This window comes from Podarcis tiliguerta (assembly GCF_965153285.1).
Source record: "Podarcis tiliguerta genome assembly, chromosome: 1".
Lineage (NCBI taxonomy): Eukaryota > Metazoa > Chordata > Lepidosauria > Squamata > Lacertidae > Podarcis > Podarcis tiliguerta.
In genome coordinates, this window is record NC_139534.1 from 63936897 (window position 1) to 63954113 (window position 17217).

General features: G+C 43.2%; 1 protein-coding gene across 1 annotated transcript in view; it reads right to left on the bottom strand.

Annotated features, from left to right (window-relative positions):
* PTPRJ (protein tyrosine phosphatase receptor type J) overlaps nt 1-17217 on the bottom strand; it is a 77509-nt gene that overhangs the window by 5428 nt on the left and 54864 nt on the right. Inside the window, exons 9-23 of the mRNA XM_083426141.1 lie at nt 16169-16435; nt 15709-15972; nt 14042-14305; nt 12452-12580; nt 11651-11852; nt 11392-11507; nt 9545-9635; nt 8317-8358; nt 6132-6219; nt 5576-5666; nt 5215-5288; nt 4985-5119; nt 3877-3996; nt 1761-1921; nt 356-491 (exon numbers count right to left, since the gene is read on the bottom strand). Coding sequence (XP_083282267.1) covers nt 356-491; nt 1761-1921; nt 3877-3996; nt 4985-5119; nt 5215-5288; nt 5576-5666; nt 6132-6219; nt 8317-8358; nt 9545-9635; nt 11392-11507; nt 11651-11852; nt 12452-12580; nt 14042-14305; nt 15709-15972; nt 16169-16435 — 2180 coding nt within the window. The remainder of the gene's footprint in view (nt 1-355; nt 492-1760; nt 1922-3876; nt 3997-4984; nt 5120-5214; nt 5289-5575; nt 5667-6131; nt 6220-8316; nt 8359-9544; nt 9636-11391; nt 11508-11650; nt 11853-12451; nt 12581-14041; nt 14306-15708; nt 15973-16168; nt 16436-17217) is intronic.

The window sequence follows — 17217 nt, forward strand, 5'->3', positions numbered from 1 at the left end:
AATGCAGCCATACATCTTGGGCTTCTCCACTGCCATTTCATTTTATGAAAGAAAAGGGGAAAAATCTCGCAGTTTTAAAACATCTGCCTCTTCCTGCCCATATAGAAAGTGACTGCAAGAAAGGCATTTCTTTTTTTCCGGCATTCAAAAGGAATCAACAACAGTGGCCCTCAAGGTGAGCAATAGGAACAGAAACTGAAATAAAGGGGCAGAAATTTAGGTCTGGTGTCTGCAGTTGCATCTCCAAAGAAATATTAAATCAACTGGAACAATGCTGAAAGCTGGTGACAATATTACTTGCTATGCCATGTGTAGGTCATTGATTTACGTGCTTAGAATCGCATCCTGCCCATACCTCTGTTTGCACCATTAAAGACCGATGCATTCGAAGCTCATATACAGCACCGTACACATCAACAGTGTTCTCCATCTCCATTTGATGGATCAAATGGTCAATTGCAATGAATGTACCCGTCCTTCCGACACCAGCACTGTAAGAAAAAACAATTGCATATGTATTTAATGGCTTCGTGCTTGCCTTCAGTTAAGCCCTAAATCCTTGCTTATATCTCGGTTTAAGGATCACTTAACACAGCATAATTATCTGTCTTCTGTGAAAGAAAGAAAAAAAGACACACACAATCTATTCTGCTGCTCTTAATACTCTCGGTGGATGCCTTTTCCTCCACAGAAGTGATGCACAGGTAGAGAGAAATAACCTGTCAAGTGACCCTAGGGCCTATTGGCACCACGGTCCCAGGAGATGGAGCCCATTGCAAAAGCTGTCTGTTTGTCTAAGGCAGGGATGGGGAAACCTATGTCTTTCCAGATGTTGTTGGGCTCCTACTCCCAAGAGACCCAGCCAGCAAGGACAACAGCCAGGGGAAAGGAGAGCTGTAGTTCTGCAACATCTGGAGGACCACAGGTCTACAGTGTGCATCTATTAAAAAAGGAGGCCTTGCCTCTTTCTTTTCTTACAACTGGACAGAAAGCAAAATAATGGTCTGGTCCCTGCCCTCACTCCATTTAGTTGGACACCTCTACATGAAGTAACTCTAAATATGCAAAGAGTGAGGTAAATTCATCTTGCTAGTGCTAAGATTGTGCTCAGGAAATGGCCTGGAAGAATCAGGTGCTGTATCATTGTTCACCTATGGGACACGGGCGTGTGGTCTAAACCACTGAGCCTCTTGGGCTTGTCGATCAGAAGGTCAGTGGTTCTAATCCCTGCGACGCCCCATTGCTCTGTCCCAGCTCCTGTCAACCTAGCAATTTGAAAGCACGCCAGTGCAAGTAGATAAATAGGTACCACTGTGGTAGAAAAGTAAACAGTGTTTCTGTGCGGTCTAGTTTCTGTCACGGTGTTCTGTTGTACCAGAAGCAGTTTAGTCATGCTGGCCACATGACCCGGAAAGCTGTCTGTGGACAAACACTGGCTCCCTCGGCCTGAAAGCGAGATGAGCGCCGCAACCCCATAGTCGCTTTTGACTGGACGTAACCGTCCAGGGGTCCTTTACCTTTATCATTGTTCACCTGAAAATCAGTGACTGTATGGAAAACTAGGATGGCAATAGAAACAAGAATACCCAACTTTGCATGTGTTAAGGCCCTGTGAGTTCACATCCCTTTATAGTTACATAAGCAGTGGCACTGAAATATTCCCACCCCAGCCCCCGCACTTCCACACAAACATAACTGTATATAGGATACCACTTAGACTTGGGAGTCTCCCCTCCCCTTCCAGAAAGTAATATTTGTACCTGCAGTGCACTAAGGTAGGAGAACTTGGAGGGTTCTGCTTCATGTATTCCTGTACTAAGTGCCTGAAGTTAATGAGGAGGTTGGTTGTTTCCGGGACACCGTGATCTGGCCAGGCTGTGAAGTGGAACTGTCGCACGGGGTGACTTTCAGATGAATCACTCTTAGAAATGAAAATAGAGGAACAGGAGTAGTCGTTAGGGTTCGGAAGAATGGTGTCACGAAGTATTTTATAATAATAAAAAAATTAAGCCTGTAAGCCGCTTCCTGGCAATTCTGTAGCGCCTGGCACAGGAAAACGTGAGCCATGAAGAAGAAGAAGAAGAAGAAGAGTTTGGATTTGATATCCCGCCTTTCACTCCCTTTTAAGGAGTCTCAAAGCGGCTAACATTCTCCTTTCCCTTCCTCCCCCACAACAAACACTCTGTGGGGTGAGTGGGGCTGAGAGACTTCACAGAAGTGTGACTGGCCCAAGGTCACCCAGCAGCTGCATGTGGAGGAGCAGAGACGCGAACCCGGTTCCCCAGATTAGGAGTCTACCGCTCTTAACCACTACACCAAGATGGCTCTCTATGAGAATGGCTTGGTGGAATGCGGGGGGGGGGGGGAGCAGGCAGGTTAAAGCTAAGTGGAAGGGTTGGGCCCCAAGGACAGCTGTGGAAGAAGAGACAGTGACAAGTTGCTCAGGGCGAACAGTGTCAGGGGAGGAAGAAACAAATGTTTAAAAGTGTATGAGACTCAGACCAAGTGCCAAATACATTTCATTGAGCTAACTCATATTTCTATCCTCTGAGTGCTTGACCTAAGACCTGGGTTCAGTACACCTTCTGGAATTGCTGCAAGCTGAGTGTATTTTTGATGGTTTCAAATAGCTTGGATAAATCAGGGAAGTGAATTTTTTATACAGTGGTACCTCGGGTTACAGACGCTTCAGGTTACAGACTCCACTAACCCAGAAATAGTACCTCGGGTTAAGAACTTTGCTTCAGGATGAGAACAGAAATCGTGCAGTGGCGGCACGGCAGCAGCAGGAGGCCCATTAGCTAAAGTGGTGCTTCAGGTTAAGAACAGTTTCAGGTTAAGAACGGACCTCCAGAATGAATTAAGTTCTTAACCCGAGGTACCACTGTATCTAGCTTGACTGTTTTCACTAGTGATGGAGTAGTTCACACGCAATGCATTTTGGGATTGGGTGGGTTTTGGGGGGAAGGGAAATTTGGAGGTTGAGGGCTATGAAATATTGCTAGGGGGAGCAACAAGACCTCTAGGCCTATTTGGTCCTCTTGGTAGACTGCGCCTGCCACACACACCTCCCTGGATGACTATGGGGGAACAGCCTGGTTTCAGAGAACTTATTCACATGGGAAAGGTGTGTCAAATATAGAGACTCTGAGGCTCTACTTTGCTCCTAGTGATGAATGAGGAGATTTAGGAGCCTCTTCAATCTGAAAATTATCAATTTCCCCAATTATAATGTTTCCCAATTATCCAGTGTTTAATTTCAGGGTCTCAGCAGACATCTTCTTGCTTAACCCATTCAAATTCCTACTCTACAATTCTGTGGAGTGGAGTGGATTCTGCCCATCTCCAAAATTCAGAGTTAGAAATGCTTTTATTGTGAGCTCGTTTTGTTGCCTGTTCCAAATCTGAAAAGAGGTATAAATTAACCTAAAATAAATAAGTTTAACAGCAGGCAACAAATCACATTGAAAGGTAGGTCACATGTCTAATCCAGAGCCCTTGTTTCTCCTGTGAAAAATCTCTGCTGCCCATATCTAGTTGTTGTTTTTCCAAAATCAGAATAATTATCAGAATAATAAGGCAAACAGAAATGTCTAAAACCAGACATACACCCATGCCCCAGTCATATCAGTGCCCAAAGGTTTCTGTAGTGACAAGGAGATCAGATAAGACATCAGAACTCCTTCTCAGAACCCTCTCTCTCTGGTGTCTCTGACAAGGAAATGTGATGTGCCCTATGGCTGCTGGGACCCCATAGGATTGCAGCCTAAGTGATACGTCATCAATCAAGAGTATAAGCAAAACACAGACACACACACACACACAGAGAGAGAGAGAGAGAGAGAGAGAGAGAGAGAGAGAGCACAAACAACTCACCTTTTCCATGGAGAAATCTCTTATTGTCCACTCTGGAAGAGGAATTTCTGAAGTCATGGCTACTGTTATGTCTCCATAGCTCTTGGATTGTTTATTTGGCCAATATTCCTCACATTTTGTCTAGAAATATAAATTATAAGTCAAATTATATGATAGGTCCACAAAAGAAAAAAGAATATAAGAAAAGTAAGGGGTGGGGACACTGGCTTTAGGACCAGATGGGGGTGGGTGGGGTGGGATAGAGTACCTGGGACCAGTAAAGATGCCCCCCCCATTGTTCTCCTCTCCTGTTGAGTTACGTAATTATTTAGATATCAATGCATTTGCAGGCCAGTGCCCTTTTCCCATCTAAAAGGTCCTTGTAGGGGCTTGGATAAGAGTATCAAACACAGTTCTTAACTCACAAGTCTTTTCTGTTGCAAAGTGGTTTGGGGCGGGTATTATTATTATTATTATTATTATTAATAATAATAATACCCCACTCATCTGGCTGGGTTTCCCCGGCCACTCTGGGCAGCTCCCAATAGAATATTAAAAACACCAAACACCAAACAAATCAGGAGCAAAATAAGAGCTGGGCTGGAAGAGGGTGCTGAATCCTTCCACTTATCCCTTATTATCAACTGCAGCACCATATTGCCTAGGTAGCCTGCTTCCCACTACCACCGCCAGCAAGCATCTCGGGCTTCAAAGCAACCCCAGAGGTCTTGCAGCATGCCTGCTGGGTGGAAGCCTAAGCACGGCAGTAGCCGAGGAACGTTCTTCTGTCACTCATGATGTTGCAGTCCCAAATCCAGAATAAGAAGCTGTTATCGTTCCACTTTACTGTAGTGCCACACAAAAAACTTAGGGCAATACAAAACTAGGGCAATGTGGGGCATCTTTATCCTCCGCATCTGGATTCAACAACTTTATTACTGATCACGGGGTACATCTGTTAAGGCATCAATCTTAGCTTCCAATTTCCCAGGTTGTGGTCTTAAACTGGTAGGGGTTTTTTTTAATCATTGAATTAAATTTTTTAGAATCGTTGAGCTGCAAAATTTGTGGTGGTTGTGGTGCACAGCAACATTTTGTAGCATGTTTCGGAGCTTTAACGATAACTCACCCTGCCTTGTTCAATACATTTAGTCAGCATAACAACGGTATAAATTTTCTTCTCCCAGATCATGCGCCAGAAGTCTTGCACCGTATTGGGCAAAGGGCCTTGTGCAGCGATGAACTCTTTCTTGGAGTTGTAACCCTGCAATCAAAGTATGGTCTGAATACCACTTTTCTTATTTATAAATCTGTCATTAAAACACTATAGGTTGTTTTAAATAGGCTGGAAACACTTACCGGCATATAGTTTGCATTAATGTAATCATTGGTTGGATGGTCATGGATCTGAAGTCTGACACGAGAAATATCATCTGCAAAAAAATTATTTATTAATTATTATTGTTATTATTAAAAGGATGTGTCAATATATTTTCCTTTTTCCACAGCACACACCACATAAAATGAATTAAGCCACTAAATAAAGAAAACACCATGAACCAGATGAAAGAATATAGGTGGTGTAGTAATTAGAATTAAAAGTAGCCTTAGAGTCTGAGCCTAGCCTATCTTTGCTGATAGGGGTGGAGGGGGAGAAGGGATTCTAGCACAGTGATGGTGCCAGGTCAGTTTTTAGTAGCAGCAGGGTTGAGGAACTTACATGGCAAGACATTGTTATATCTATTTTTTGCTTTGTTCTCTTGTAGTTCAGCTGCAAATCTGGGCTGATTTGTACCAACAGGCCTGAGCTCCTGCAGCAAATAGAGAAGGAATTTAGGATTATTTTACCTCATGGCATGCAAATGGTTCTTCAACACTTGGCCATATGACATCCAACAGCACTGAAATTTGGGGGAAGGTAATTCCTAATTGTTAGGTTTGCTTATTGTTTCCCATTGCATATGGCTTTTTCACAGTTGAATTTTGGCTCTTTAAATAATGAAATCCACCACAAAACATGAATTTCAGATTTTGCAGGGACTCAAGTCCTATTGCACCTTCCTTTTTCAACTGTTCAGAGAAGACGGGACAGTCTTAATCTTTCAGCTGTGCAGAAGGAAGCATGTGTTGTCGTCATTATTTAATTTATTACCTGCCCTTCACCCTAAGGGCCCGGGGTGGGTTACAACACAAGAGCTACGTAGCTGAGCTCTTATGTGGAAGAATGTAAACATTACGACGACAGAGAAAAAGCTAAGAACATTTCAGATGCATACCTCATACTCTTCTGCAAATCCACAGTTTGAGTCAGCTTTCTGTTTCTTAAAATGAGACTCAAAGTCTTCCACTTTAAATAACTTTGATCTGAAAGAAACAAAAAACAACCACCTTGTAGTAGTCGACATTATCTAGGACACACTTATTTTGCTAAAAACTCAGTTTCCGGAGCAGCTGCCAGGGAGAGGTGGCGGTGCACACATGGTCTCCTGAAGACGGTGGCAGCAGTGCTGGAATGTCCCCAGAGCCACCCAGGCACATTTAGTTGCCCTGTTACTTTCATAGGAGCAGTACCTGAGATATGCCATCCATTGTTTCGGGCCTAGCACAGACTCTTGACTAGAAAAGGGTCATAGCCCAGTAGGGACTAGGTTTTATTTCAGGAATAGCTGGTGTGGAGGGGTGGCTGGGTGTACACCTGGCCTCCTGACATCAGCATTGCTGCCACTTACTAAGAAATAGAGGGAGGGGGGCGGGTGTGGCGGTGGGGAGGTCAGCATTGTGCAGGTACCCCAGCAGAGTCAGTCCAACACAACTGTAAACCTTGCAGCTGCCTCCAACCTCTTTTCCCTGGTAAGTGGCAGTGATGCTGCCACCAGGAGACCAAGGTACAAGCTGCCTCCTTTCCCTGCTGGCTGCTCTCGACTTATTTGTGCCATGAATTTTCACAGGCAGCAATCTGGCCCCTACACCAAGGGCAAGTCCAACAAGGTGAGAATTAGGGACAACAGAAACTGAGAAATTCCAAATCCATATTTTGACAGCTGAAGTGCTGAGTGTACACAACATAACACGTTTGCTTAGGAAATAAAGCACTAAGCATTCTCTGAGAAGCTAAACAGAAAAAAACCATAATCAAATGAGAGGCATGAATTCAAGCACTATTTCTATTATTCATCTAGAGTATAGTAAATTATTTGCTTACTTTCTCGGTCTGCAGAGGAAGGCGGAAAGGAAGAGAGAAAAATCGCACACATTAGTTACAGTCTTTATTAGCTGAGCAGAACAATTTTATACATAATACTTGGAATCTAGTGTTACATAAACTACAAATTCCCTGCTGTGATACAAGAATGCCCAATTAAATTTTGGAGGAGCAAAAGCATAGCTTTAAAAATTGATCTTCTTTATAGTCTAAGCTATGCTCCTGCCATTTCCAATTATTTAGTTGCATCTATTTCTCCTGACTCCTCACATAAATTGCTTCATCCGGAAGGATAAGAAAAAGCAACCCAGTAGTTACTACACATACCGTATTTTTCGCTCTATTGGACGCAGTTTTTCCCCTCCAAAAATTGAGGGGAAATGTGTGTGCGTCCTATGGAGCGAATGCAGGCTTGTGCCATAGCCGCGCGCAACCCCTCCGGCAAGGAGATGCTGCACGGGGCTATGGCTTCTTTAGCCCTACGCAGCGTCAAGGAGAGGCTGCACGGGGCTGAAGGGGAAGGCAAAACAGCGAGCGGGATGGATCCCACTCGCTGCCTTGCCTTTTTCCATAGCTGCGCGCAACACCTCCGGCAAGGAGAGGATGCACGGGGCTATGGCTTCTTTAGCCCCAGGGAGCCTCTCCCAGGAGGTTAAGGGGGAAGGCAAAACAGCGAGCGGGGAGAGGTTGTGTGCAGCCTGTACGCTGCTCTTTGAGGCTGGGGGGGGGGAATATTTTTTTCTTGATTTCCCCCCCCCCTTAAAACTGGGTGCGCCCTATGGTCCGGTGCGCCCAATGGTGTGAAAAATACGGTAGCTTGGGGGTACTCCTGGGTCCTTTGCTGTTGCTTGAGGCTCGGATGGCCTTGGAGTGCCTTCCATCAGCTTGGGCTGGTGGCCCAGCTGTGCCCCTACCTGGACAGGTATAACCCTACTCCCCTGCGCACACACAATGCACAATCTATCTTAGAGCCATAGAAATTAGGTTGAATTTAATACTGGTGAAACAGGGCACCCCACACCTAACCACCAAGGAAGAAAGACCTTTGCATGTTGTTTAGCATCTTTACACAGGAATTCTGACACATTATTACGCCAATTAATCATAACAGAGTTTTATAACATAGGTTATTAGGACCTCAATGACCCAAAATACTTTTAAAGCACTCTAAGTATTATCTCCCCCACCACTTTAAAACAAAGCCAATTCTGATTGATCCTCAGTATATTCTAAGGAGAAGATAGTAATAGTCAACTCACTCTAATTGGGTAAATGGCACCTGGTTGTTTTTTCCACCTTTCCTGTAGAATTGTAGATTTTGAAAAAGGGTTAGTTGCATTTTTCACTCTTGGAAAAACTGAAATAAAAAATATAAAGCTTTCCGCAACTACTGGTTTGGCTAAAATGCCAACATCAGGCCACAAACTATGCCTTCCATTAAGCAACAAATATAGGATTGGAAAGTACTGGGGTCCATGTGACCCAACCCATTTGCCACAAGGCACAGCTTTCCCCAAAGATGAACTCACACACTGCAGACAGGGGGGGAGGAAGGGGGTGTGGTGGGTGTGGGCCGCCCCGGGTATCACCACTGAGGGGGGTGACAAAATGCCAGGCGGCACTCACCGCGGGGCCTGCAGCGTGCCCGAGCCATATGTCTCTCCTGGGAGAGATGCAGTAGCTTGGACGCCCATAGGCTCCACATTGCGGCTGAGTGGAAGGAGGCAGGCAGACTCCAGAGGCCCCATGGTGTGCTCCACCCCGCCCCTGGGTGCACCACCCCAGGCACCCGAGCGGCTTCCTCCGCCGCTGATTGCAGATTACACAGCATTCTATGAAGAACAGTCTGCAGAGCAAGAGATCCAGAGCCTTTGAGGAAGTAAACCATCCAAGCTGCACATGAAGACCAAAAAGAAACCACTACCCAGGTCACAAGCCCAGTCTCATCAGGGAGGAATTTCTTCTAGACCAACTTTATGGCAATCAGGCACTGAGAGTGAACAAAATCCACCGACAGCATCTTCCCAAAAGAAACAATAAATAGTATCAGCAGGGCATGACTTCTGATAAAATGTCAACTCCCTTCAAGAGCACTGTATCAGATGGGTATCCCTAGAATGGTCAGCTGTGGCCATGGGGAACTCGGAGAATAAAGACTAAGAAAAGAGGTAAAGCGACTTTAATTATTTTTAAAGACCAACCATTGCTGACCTATCAAGTCACAGTTTGGCAGGACTTTCTGTATTTGGACTAAGCTGGTTCATTAAGGAGAACCTATTTCTTACCTGCAGAGTTATTACACCCTGGTAAAAAATAATTAAGGCCTCCTGGCCTTCCTAAGACAGACAGCCTGAAAATGGTTTGAATGCATGGTAGAAACAGAGCCCAAGCATTCCAAATACGTGAAAGAGAAGCAGCGGAGACCTGCATCATGAAGTGTTATGCACAACTACATCCTTGTAAAGAATTATGCAGTAGCTAATATACCTTCTCTTCTTCCAGAAGATGAAAAAACCAATCCCTGCAGCAATAACAGCAGCAGCCAGAATGCATCCAACAACAGCTCCTGTGATGACAGCTGGAAAAGAAACAAACAATTTAAACTCCTTTACAAGTCATAAGGGCAAGGCGAAAAAACAACAACCACAAGGTTTTAACAAGGGCCCTTCAAGTAGACTCTCAGCAATCACTAGCTTTTGTTGCCCTAGCAAGGCAGGAGCTCACAGTTTCTATTCAGCACTGAGATTTTATTGGGTAAAATTATTGGGAAGGGTAACGATTCAGTGAGATATTTGAATCTCCCATTATCCAAACAAGCTAAAATGAGCAGACATTGCTAGCAGAACTCTCAGGAAGCAAAGGGTCGTTCAGTGAAATTCAGTGGTGCCTCAACAAATCAGAGTTTAGGTCTCACCCCGTTACACGTATCAGACCTGGTTCACTTGACATAGTAAGCCAACTGTGTGGGCCTCCAGAGAGGAGCTTGCAGCTGCTTTGCTCCTTCCTCAGTCCTTTTAACTGTGGTGCTGCACTGAGCTCAGCCAAGGCAGGATAGCTCAGCCTGTAAAAGCATGAGACTCTTAACCTTAGGGTCGTGGGTTCAAGCCCCATGTTGGGCAAAAGATTCCTGCATTGCAGGGGGTTGGACTAGAAGTCTCTTCCAACTCTACAATTCTATTATTCTAAGGTTCTTCTTACTGTGTCCTCTGAACCAGGACATATGGTTAAGGCTTTGCCCCTACTGACCATGAGCTGGCAACTGGAAAATTCCCATAAGGTGAACTGGAGCCTGCTCCAGGGCACATCTGACTCAAGCCACAAAGCGGATGAAAGTCTCAAGAGCAAAGAAAATCCAATAGCTAGTACTAGGACATTATGCCCAATCCAGTGTGTAGTTCACACAAGACATCAGATGTTCAGTATTCTGCGACACTCCATTCTCTCCCCCTTTTTCCTCCCAGCGCTCCACTGCAATCCCAATAGTACATTTGCATTCTACAGTTGCCAAGCATACTTGGTCCTCACTGTGGGGTTTGCATTTCTAAATTTTATTTTATTTTATTTTATAGACCTTGGAGTTCTGCTACTACTAATTTTAATAAACCTACCATATAAGATTGATGCCTGTCTTCTTGGGTATTGATTCTAGTTCCTGATCTCTTGGTCACTTGCTACTGAGTAAGTGCTTAACCTGAGACTCTGGAAACAGAGGGTCTGGCCTTTAGCTTTTGCTTCCCTAGAATTTTAGGGGTGCCCAGTAATGTCTGGGAATTCCAGGTTGTTTGGACTTAAGGAGTGGTGGCAACGTACTACCTCACAGGGTTGGTTTTATATACCCTGCTCACAAAGGTACTCTGAAACACAAAGGTCTAAGGCTACGCTTTGGCAAGGAGGGGAACAGAACTGGGTTCTCCTTTGGGTAAGGTTCTCAGGCAGGAGAAAGAACTTGCCCATGTGAAGACCACCTGGTGGAAACCCTTACACACATGGTTCTTAATTGTAAACTATATGCTGATATCCGTCAGCAATTTCTAGATCAACTCTGTACCCAAATGGAAACCAGAGTTGGAGATCATACATTTTCTATTACTGGGGAATGATCAGGAGCTCACCAAGTTAGTGGCTAAATATCTCTGTTTGTTTTTTTGTCATCGAAATACGCTGCAGACGTCTGATCTCCCTGGAGACCTAGAGATGTGACGATAGACTGCTCTGCCTCCTTCCTTTTAGCAAATGTTTTTTGCCACTGGGGAAGTGGTAATTGTGTATTGATTTGTTTTGGATGTTTGTATGTGATGCCAATAAAAGGTTTGATGATGATGAAATAAATGTACCTGGATCTTCAGGTAAGACAACAGCTTTTGAAATTTTTGAAAACGAGACATAACTCTCCTTTTCGTCGATGGTGTCATTCAAATAGTCAATGCGAGTAAAACCAGCAACATATACCCTAATGCAAGGCAGAGGAAAGAAAAAAAACGGGATTTGAAATCAGAGTTTGATTTTAAAAGAAAAAGTGTGTGTTACTCATTTATTATGTTTTAGTCATCAACACGACTCAGGGAAATGGAGTTAGAAATAGAATTAAAATACCTGTATGAATTAAGTGGGATTAACTTCCCACTGACATAACCATGTGTTACGGATCCGTCTCCTATTTTAATAGTATGCTGCTCACTGTTGGAGGAGGAAGAGGAACGCATTTGCTCATCTTTGACATAGGCAACGTAAGCATCTGCTCCCCGATTCATGAAATCATCATAGGTATATTTCAAGGCCTCTGCAGAGACTACATCTGTATGCGGGGGGAAATGAGAATACATTATCATGTACCGTAATTATCAAGAAAATATAAATGATAGATTTTTAGATACTCATAGACTTAAATAGCAGTAAAATATTCAACAGCTACTTCAATATTGTCCAAAATCAAAATATTAAGTTAAACAAAGAAGTAAACCCATAAGTTACATGGGGGTTACATTCTGGGGATTGAGCCTAAAGCCAAAATCGTGTATAGTCAAAAGACATTGTGTTCAAGTTCCTATCTTGGTTGATATAATAGCTTTGATCAATACCATGCTGACAGGTGCTCTATAGCAATATAAACATGAAACAAAGTGGGATACAAAAGTTGGTTTTGCTGAGGAATCAATACAATCTTGATTGCACCCAAAAAATGTTGACATTTCCTTCACCGTTGCCAGAAACAATCAGATTTGATCATTGCAACAGTGCAGGTATCAACCCTAAATGCAGTCTCAGAATTTTACTTCTACTACTTTTTTAAAAACAAAAGAGAAAGTATGGAACAGAGCTTCTTACATAGAGACAGATTTTTTAAAATAAATGATAAAATGGCTGTACTGGGCATGCATTTTGTTTTTGTTTTACCTTTTGATGTGACGATTACTGCATATGCTACTAAAGGTCCATGGCTTGCATTAAAGCTACTGAACTGAACTGTCAAGGAGTTGTGAGTGGTTCCCACAATGGTAGGGGCTGTAAGTGGAGATGGAGGGTCTGGAAAGCAAATATGTATTAACTGAAAACATTTATAAACTGTTTAATATTTTGAAAGTCTCAAAGCAGTGTACAACATAAAACCAGTAAACAGAAAACATAAAATCAAAAATACAACGTAAAACCTGTAAACCACCAGTATAAAGCATATAAAAACAAATAAAACAAACATGGAAGGAATGCAGGGGAAACAATTTTTGTATATCAAATCTCTTTCTGCAGCATTACAAAGGAACACAATGGCCTGTTTGCAATGAATAGCCTAGTTTTTTATTATCTGTATAGCACATTAGCTACGCTGAGATTTGCTGAAATGATTTTTGTATGGTGGCTTCTGTACTCTACAACTCTTAAAAGTGCAAGTTACCACCGAGAGTCACCCACTTCATTCAGAAGCTCCAAATGCCACTACACATTTCAACTGCATCATGCATGAAGCCACCACATGGATGTTCCTTGCAGTGGTTTACATACATGGCAAACAACAAAGGATCAAGCAGCAAACATTGTTGTTGTGAAAGCTTTAAGACCCTCTATTCCAAGTCAAACTGTAAGAAACCTACGCTCGTCAAATAAAAACATCCTGAAGGTCCCAGGCCTCAGAGAGGTTAGGCTGGCCTCAACTAGAGCCAGGGCTTTCTCGGCTGCGGCTCCAATCTGGTGGAACGCTCTGTCACAAGAGACTAGGGCCCTGCGGGACCTGACATCTTTCCGCAGAGCCTGCAAGACAGAGTTGTTCCACCAGGCCTTTGGTCAGGTCCCAGCCTGACTCCCTCCTCTGGCAACCTGCACAGAATTTTGCTCAACGGTTGCCATTAATTTGACTTTAATTAATTTTTATAATGGAATGTTTTTAGAATGTTTGATTATTTGATTGTCTGATTATTTAATTGTTGTTAGCCACCCTGAGCCCGGCTTCGGCTGGGGAGGGCGGGATATAAATAAAATTTATTATTATTATTATTATTATTGGTGGCTGCCCCACAACTGTGCAACTTCCTTTGCATGGAGCTTTACAAAAGCTTAATATTTTCTGAAAGCACTGTAAGATGTTCCTATTTGGACTGGCATCTTCTTTGCTGTATATACTAATGGTATTCTGTTTTATTTTTGTTTTAGTTTTGGTATTCCCCCCCCCAACAGACACAATTGCAATAAAAACAAGGGACAAAAGAGTTAAGGATAATAAGATATGAACTCTCCAGCTGTGAGGTTTTCCTTTAGCAAAAAAATGGAAAGACACTTTTTCTCAAATAAGTGGTCATAAAACTATTTCTAAACTTTTAAACAACCACACACCCACGTCTATCTCTGTTGACGAACACACACCTTTTCACTGGGCCTAAAATTTGCAATGTGATATAATTATTTTATGTAATGCCAATAGCTATCTAGTTCAGAAACCCATTTCCATTATGCATTCCTTGCCAACAACCCCAGACAAAGCAACTTTATGCTTACCGCCAATACTTGTGGAACATATTTTTTCCTGAGGATGGCTATCTTTCCCACACGAATGTGTGACAATTCTAACAGTGTAGTTGGTATAGTAGTTCAAATCTGTTACTGTGGTATGGTTTTCCAATATATTTTTACTGCCCCAAGTACTATTTAAGACGTCAACTCCAAAGCCAGCAAACCTCCCCTTTGGCTTAGACCAGTTTAGAATCAATTTTGGCTGCTTGGCGACCTGCATGCAGTTCAACACCTCCACTCTTGCAGCATCTACAACAAAGAAGGCAGGCTAGTCACACAGGGTATTTAATAAACACACATAACACTTGAAAGAAAAAGGAGCAGGGCAGAACAGAACCAAATCTCTTAATTCCTCCTGCGAGGTTTGTTCCCTACTTTGTCTCTTTACAATACAGTGGTCCCATTGTTCTCAAACGGAATCCGTTCCGGAAGTCCTTTCAACTTCCGAAACGTTCGAAACCAAGGCATGGCTTGCGACTGGCTGCAGGAGCTTCCTGCACCCAAGCGGAAGCTGCATCGGACGTTCAGCTTCCGAAAAACGTTAGAAAACCGGAACACTTACTTTTGGGTTTTCGGCTTTTGGAAGCCGATTTGTTTGTCAACTGAGCTGTTCGAGAACCAAGGTTCCACTGTATGCATTTCAGTTTGTTCATAATAGGAGACAAGACACACCACAACAAGGAGGGCACAAGGAGAAATGGCATATCAAATTTGGATCATGTATAACAGGCATGTCCAACTCCCAAGAGACTGCAATCTACTCCCACTATAAAAATAGTGCCAGTGATCTACGAGTGACCAAAGTTGTTGAGCTTTTGTTTTGGGGAGGAGGGGCGATTGACCAGGGACACCCCACAATCGACTGGTAGATCACAATTGACCTGCTGGACATGCCTAATATATAACATTCATCTGGCCAGGAGAAAATGTGTTAGACAAAAAAAGGGGTCTGGTCTTGCAATTCACTGCTGCATAAGAGCTAACAGAAGGCATTGTGTGGGGCTTCTGTGTAAGACCACATGGCAAGAGACTGCAGACACCTCGCGCAAACGGAAGCACAAGGATTGCAGTTCTTGTATCTTATGCAAGAGATAAAACACTCAATTAGAAAAGGCCTTTTTGCACACCAAAGAGGTTTTTCTGTTTGCACCTCTACATCAAATCCTTTATTTATCACCAGGAACTGAAAAGAAGATTAATTGTTTCAAACACTGCATCTAACAGCGCAGTCCTAACTATGTCTTTTCAGACGCAATTCTTGTTGAATTCAACGGGACTTGCTGCTAAGTAAGCAGGGTTAGGGTTGGAATCTAAGAACAGTTATTCTTAGTTTGCACATACAGGTGAACATATTTTCTTCAGGCATTCTTCACTCCGTAGTCTGGCTGGATGTCACCAAGTGCTATAGACATGAAGGTGAGGATAATTTTTCCTTTGTTCATTTGCCTTGTACACATACCCAGGGCACAGAGAAGCAAAAAAAGTAAGATTTAAAATATGGTAGCCTAATAAAACACTTTTCCTCAAAAAAGACATGAAGTCTGTTCTGCTTTTGTTTGCTTCAGCCCCTGTCCCTTTTCTGCAGACATCACCTTATCTGCTTAAGCATATAAAGGAGAAGATTCTGCCCTTCTGCCATTTAACAGACTTACCTGTACAGTTATTTATGCTGCGTGGTCTCCCTTCAGTTTGATTATACCCTGCTACTGAATAAATGCTGAATGTATAATTGGTCCCAGGAGTTAGCTCTGAAATTTCAGCACTTGTAGTTGGGAATATCTTGTCCTCAATAGCTTCACCACCAATCTGTATCCTGTAGGTGTACGTTGAAGAAGCTGCATCAAGATTTTCCCATGTTAAGTTGACTGTTGTTATACTGACATCTGTAACTCTGATGTTGGTGACTGAGTTAGGAGCTGTTAAGGGGAAAAAAGGCTTTTAAATACATATATAAGCTGAACTGTGTTCCAAATTGGCATCATAACCTCCAAAATATTTTCCTTTGTTATTATAAGGCACACGCGCGCACACACTAAATTATTCAACTCTCTCATGGAAACGTATTTTTAATACTTATTGTTAGCACTTTAAGGAACACTTTTCATTGCTTACCTGTGTACCTGTGTATGGTTTGTGGGTCCCCTTTGGTGAGGTTGTCTGCTGCTTGTGGAAATACACTAAAGCGATAGAGGGTGCCTGGTAAAAGTCCTAGAATGGTAATGTTCTTTTTTCGTGATGTCGCATTCATTTCCACTTGGTTTTGTTGATACAATACTATGTAAGTGTACCCTGAAGAAGCGGCATCGTTGTCTTCCCATCTTAAGGTTACGTTCATTGTGTTAATATCAACAACATCGAAGCCAGAGACAGGACTGGGCTCTATATGGGGGGGAAGCAAAAGGAAAGTGAGATCTGGGAGGGACAAATAAGGGTAAGTACGCTGCCTGAAATCCAGCTGTGCTGTCCTGCTTGCGCAACAGGCCACCCTCTCCTCCCTCCTAAAGCTTCCTATACACTCTCAATCACTTCTGGAGGTTTGGGGGAATCTTTGCAGCAGATCGGAGGCATCAGGGAGAAGGGGAAGGGGAAGATCCATTGTGCCTCCTGTACAACCTCACCCAGAATATATACGTTTTTCCAGAGGGGGTGGGAAATGCCTTAAGTGTCCAAGAACACCTTTGTACAGGTTGGGCCAACCTCAAGCTTGTTCTGCTCAAAGACAAAATCGAATGTACGTAAAGTACCTAAATGGTATAGCAATGAATATCATTTTGGAAATCGGCCCATTTTAATTTGCTTACTTATATAAACAGATATATTAGCTTGGTCTTCTTCGGTTGTTGGTTTTTTAAATCAGCTGCTATTGGATATATTTGAATTTGCACCATGTTCCAGGTTCCAAGCTACTAATTGCTGCACTGGGGACATCAGAAGCGTCATTCCTGGGAGGACCACTTCCCTTTTATTTGTAATAGGCCTCTAAGGCAAAGGCTAGCCAAAGAGGTGCCCTCCAGAGAATGATGCACTTCAATACCCATTATCCCCACCCCCTATAGCTGGCGGTCATGGGAGTTGGGAGTCCAGCAACCTCAGGAAGACCTGGGCATCTGCAGGGATTGTTTGGGGTGGGGAGAGAGTAAATCATTGAAATGGGAAAGCAG